The sequence below is a fragment of the Palaemon carinicauda genome, chromosome 29, assembly GCF_036898095.1.
Source record: "Palaemon carinicauda isolate YSFRI2023 chromosome 29, ASM3689809v2, whole genome shotgun sequence".
Lineage (NCBI taxonomy): Eukaryota > Metazoa > Arthropoda > Malacostraca > Decapoda > Palaemonidae > Palaemon > Palaemon carinicauda.
Window position 1 is genome coordinate 12,389,323 of NC_090753.1, and position 5,000 is coordinate 12,394,322.

General features: G+C 31.6%; 1 protein-coding gene across 1 annotated transcript in view; it reads left to right on the forward strand.

Annotated features, from left to right (window-relative positions):
- LOC137622410 (major centromere autoantigen B-like) overlaps positions 1-5,000 on the forward strand; it is a 56,964-nt gene that overhangs the window by 10,459 nt on the left and 41,505 nt on the right. The window contains exons 3-4 of the mRNA XM_068353022.1: positions 2,189-2,371; positions 4,896-4,989. Coding sequence (XP_068209123.1) covers positions 2,189-2,371; positions 4,896-4,989 — 277 coding nt within the window. The remainder of the gene's footprint in view (positions 1-2,188; positions 2,372-4,895; positions 4,990-5,000) is intronic.

Sequence of the window (5,000 nt, forward strand, 5' to 3'; positions counted from 1 at the left end):
TGACCCTAGCTGATCCTCCCTTCATGGAGAGAGAGAGAGAGAGAGAGAGAGAGAGAGAGAGAGATAATTTAGGAAATATACAAAGAAAATTGTTTTGATCGAATTTTAATGTAATTAGCAAATTTTTAATTATTAAAACCTCTAAGTAATTGCCATATTAATTGCTTAGCATTATTAAAAGAAAAAAGTACAATAAAGGGTTATCATATACAACCAACAAATTCCATTTACAATTACTTCTTGAGTGAAGAAGTTAAAGGTTTCAAGAAAAATACCAAAGAAATCGAGGAATGAATCTAAGAATAAAAAAAAGTAAATATCGAGAAAGGAATTTATTGCATGAATAAAAAAGGCAAAACATAATCCGTGTCTGATACGAAAATCCCGAAGATCAAGAAGACTTTTTCTGGATTACAGGTGACATACAAATCAGATGTTAACCTTACGTGTTGTGTTTGGTTGGTTTTGAGTATTTTTATCGGCGGGTGGTTTGTGTGTGCATATTTGTTATATATATATATATATATATACATATATATATATATATATATACATATATATATATATATATATACACACACACACATATATATATATATATATATGTATATATATATATACATATACATATATATATATATATATATATATAAGAGAGAGAGAGAGAGAGAGAGAGAGAGAGAGAGAAAGGGAAGCATCGGTTATATTTCACCAGTCATCTCTTTCTTGAGCTTTTCAATCGATACTTCTACATTCATCATATCCTACTTCATGCTTCAAAACCCTCTGCCATGTCAGCCTGGGTCTTCTAACTCTTCTAGTGCCTTGCGAAGACCAGAAGAACGTTAGGTGAACTAATCTCTCTTGATAAGTGCGAAGAGCATGCTCAAACCATCTCCATCTATCCATCATCATGATCTCATCCATATGTGACATTCGAGTAAACTCTCTTATGGATTCATTTTTAGTCCTGTCCCGCCATTTAAATCCTAATATCCATCTGAGGGCTTAGTTCACAAATCTACTTTATCTATTGAAAATATTTTCATTGTCATACCATGACGCGTGTCCATAGAGTAACACCGATCTCACTAAACTGATATATAGTCCGATTTTTATATGTACTTTCAGGCAATTGTCTGATTTGCCTTTTTCAATCTTTCACTCAACTCTTATTCTAAAGACGCTGTATACGAGATCATAGTTCAGGAATACTTAAATGATTCTACCTCATTAATCCTTCCTCTTTCCAATACATACAAATACACACATACACACAGTCCCATATATATATATATATATATATATGTATATATATATATAAATACATTCACACGCACACACACACCTATATATATATATATATATATGTGTGTGTGTGTGTGTTTGTGTGTGTGAATGAGGGTGTAGATGTGTACTTAATACACTTAGAAATTGTCAAAATTAAACTTTCAAAAGGGATTCATGCTGATAAAGAGCTGTCCAATGCAAAATTATACTGAGCATACATCATCATTCTAATTGGAGAGGTCTCTTTGAATGAAATACTGATCTTGAATGCATGTTTATGTCTGTGATATTGAAAGTATATCAATTCATTTTAATGATATCTATAAATAAAAAAAATAAAAATATATATATATATATATATATATATATACATATATATATATATATATATATATATATTCTATTTACGTTCTTCTAAGATCAAAAGCTTTGAACTTTGCTCTTGGATCGAACTTACTAGCGTATCGTAAGTGAAACTAATCACAAATAACTGCTTGGACCTTGTATACACCGACAGCTGGCGTTACAATACATCAGGTTGGTTCTCCAGTTGAGACATCTGATCAGGCATTGATTTCATTAGTAGTGAGGACTGAGCAGCCCTTCCAGGATGTATCAGAGTCATGTAAGTTTTATATAAAATCTTAACCAGACTGGATTTTTTTTTTTTTAACTTGAATTGTCGCTATTTAAATAGCAGTGTTGATCCTTTTTCTCATTTGAATGAGAATCTAGTCAACATAATTGATATGCGTATCCTTTCCCATTTACTAAGGTACAGAATGAAAGACATACCCTGGTTCAAGAATAAAAGTAGTCGTGCCTTTTAGAGAAGCAGGAGGCCAATCAGCTATGAAAGGATAATAGATCACATTTGACTCGGAATAACTATACTCAGCTTAGAGCTTCTGGTCAGAGAGTTTATACTTCAACTGAAAAGGAATACAATTCAACCACGAGAGAAACTCATAGTGGTATAACCCAGCAACATAATTGGTGGGATACCCTTAAATCTACACTCTTTGATGAAGAGTTAACAGTTCCTCATTTATATAAACCAGCTGGTTCTGTTACTCAATTCGTAAAGGAAAAGGCAACCCTTTTTGGCTGAAGTGTTCGACAGTATGAAGAATAATGAGAAACTCAATCTTTCCCATTTCTTGTTTTATTAAGGCTAAACTTACCAGTTTAGGTTTCTATCTCGCGAAATGAAAGCTCTCTTGATTGACTTTGATGCGTTTGGAGTTGTAGACCGCAATGGTATTTTTCAATAAAGACTGAAAGTTAGTTCCACAGTTTTATGTTATTTTGCGCAAGCTAGCAAGAAGAGGCAATGTTACTCCATTATGTAAATGCGTTTGTGGTAGCTCGACTATAGCTGACTGCCACCTAATTTCCTTAACATTCATATTATCAAAAGTTTTTTCTATTTCTTTTGTCAAAACGTCTAAACATGTTTGCTGAAAGTTAGGAATTTGGCTTTCGTAAAGGCTTTGTGGCTTGTGATGACTTTCTTACAACCTCCAATCCTGTATAAAAGTCCTTTGATTATGGTTAGAAAGTTCGTATAATTAGCCTTTATTTAAGTACTGCCTTCGACCGTGATAATACAGAGACAATTGATTTCTGTCTCAAACATTTGGAAGTTAGTATGTCTTCTATTAGCAGCATGATTGAATTTTCAAGTAATAGATCGCAAAGAATTGCTGCTTAGGGGCACCATAGTATAATAATGTGATATCTGGTGTTCGTCAGGGTAAGGCTCTTGGTTCATTACTTTTCATACTAAATACACATGACATATGGTTTGTCTTAGAAAACAAGCTCGAGGCATATGCAGATGATGCTACTCTCTCTGCATTAACTCCATCTCCTGAATATGTATCTGGGATTACTGAATCCATTAAAAGAGATCTAGATTAAATTAGATCTTGGTGCAAAATATGCCACATAAAGTTGAATCCTAACAAAACTCAACGTATGATTGTAAGTAGGTCGAGGACAGTGGCTCCTCAACTTCCGATCTCGGATTTAATAGTGTTTCTTTAACCTTGCATGACTCTAAATTTTTTATTTTCTATTCTTGATATCAAATTCACTTTTGAAAAACACATTAAGCCTTTATCTTTTTCAATTGTAGAGAAACTTGGCGTAATAAGAAGGCTTGTAAGATTTTCGGTGATCAATCAATTCGGAAGAAGTGTTTTAATTCTTTCATTCTACCTTCTTTCGAATATTGTTCTCCTGTCTGGTCTTCAGCTGTTAATTCTCTTCTTAATTTGTTGGACAGGAACTTACGGTCCTTTTGAATTTCTTAGTCCTGAAATGCATGTTACAAGAATTTTTTTTCTTTTTTTTTTTTTACAATTCTGACCATCCTTCACTTTCAGATCTTCCCGGACAGTACCTTCCTCTTTGCAATAATAGGTATGGAGTTAATGCTAATAGTCAAGCCTTCTCAACCATGCGACTCAATACTACGCAGTTTTTTAGAAGTTTTTTTTTTTTCCCACTGGCGACCACGTTGTGAAATGATCTTCCTAATCACGTAGTTGTATCGGTAGAACGTCAAATGTTCAAGTTTTCATCAAATTTCCCTTATGTTGAACGGGCTAAATTAAGTCTCTTTTTATAGTTCATATATGAAAGATCTATTATAATATTTTAACTGTTTCCAAAATATCTGCTTTTCTTACTAGGGTGTGATGTGGAATGTAATAGTACGAAGTTATCAAGAGAAACGGAAAAACGTTTTTGAATCTCTAACATGATTTTCCGTTGTCGATTTGAAATAGTTTTTCCTTCTAAATGGTAAATTATTGTATTTAATTGAGTTATATATTTATATCTACATTTTGTCGATTAAAGAGGTATTGTATAAATTCAGAATTAAGTGAATATCTCAAAATACTTGCTCTCTACATTATGAGAGTCTGCTTCACACACATTTATTTCATGCAATCAACCGTCCTCTTCTATCTTCGCTCCTGCCAAAACCAGTAGGCTATATCGCCCAATCACAACAAACTATACCCAAAACCCACCATCTCTGATAATTTTAATTCAATCAGACTACTCGTATAGAGACCTGTCCCGTCAGCCAATTCAACTGTGTTTCATCTCAAAGGTAATAAGACAAGCCGTAAAATTGCAGATGCAATGATAAAAGAACTTAAAACTGCGAACTAGAATCAGACGAATGGAGCTTAAGCTGTGTTTTATATATATATATATATATATATATACATATATAATTATATATACACACACACACACACATATATATATATATATATATAAATATATATATATATATATATATATAAATATATATATATACATATATATATATATATATATTTATACACACACACACAAACACACACATATATATATATATATATATATGTATACATACATATATATATATATATATATATGTATATATATATATACATATATATATATATATATATATAAAAAGTATATACGTTTATATAAAGGCATGTATAGCAAAATATTTATGTATGAGTGTTAGTCTTTAACGGATCATTAATAAAGTAAAAAACATTGCTATTTAATAATTCTTATATTTCACATGATAGCTAAAAGAAGAAGAAGAAGAAGAAGAAGAAGAAGAAGAAGAAGAAGAAGAAGAAGAAGAAGAAGAAGAAGAAGAAGAAAAACGCTCAATATTGGGTAATTGTTAT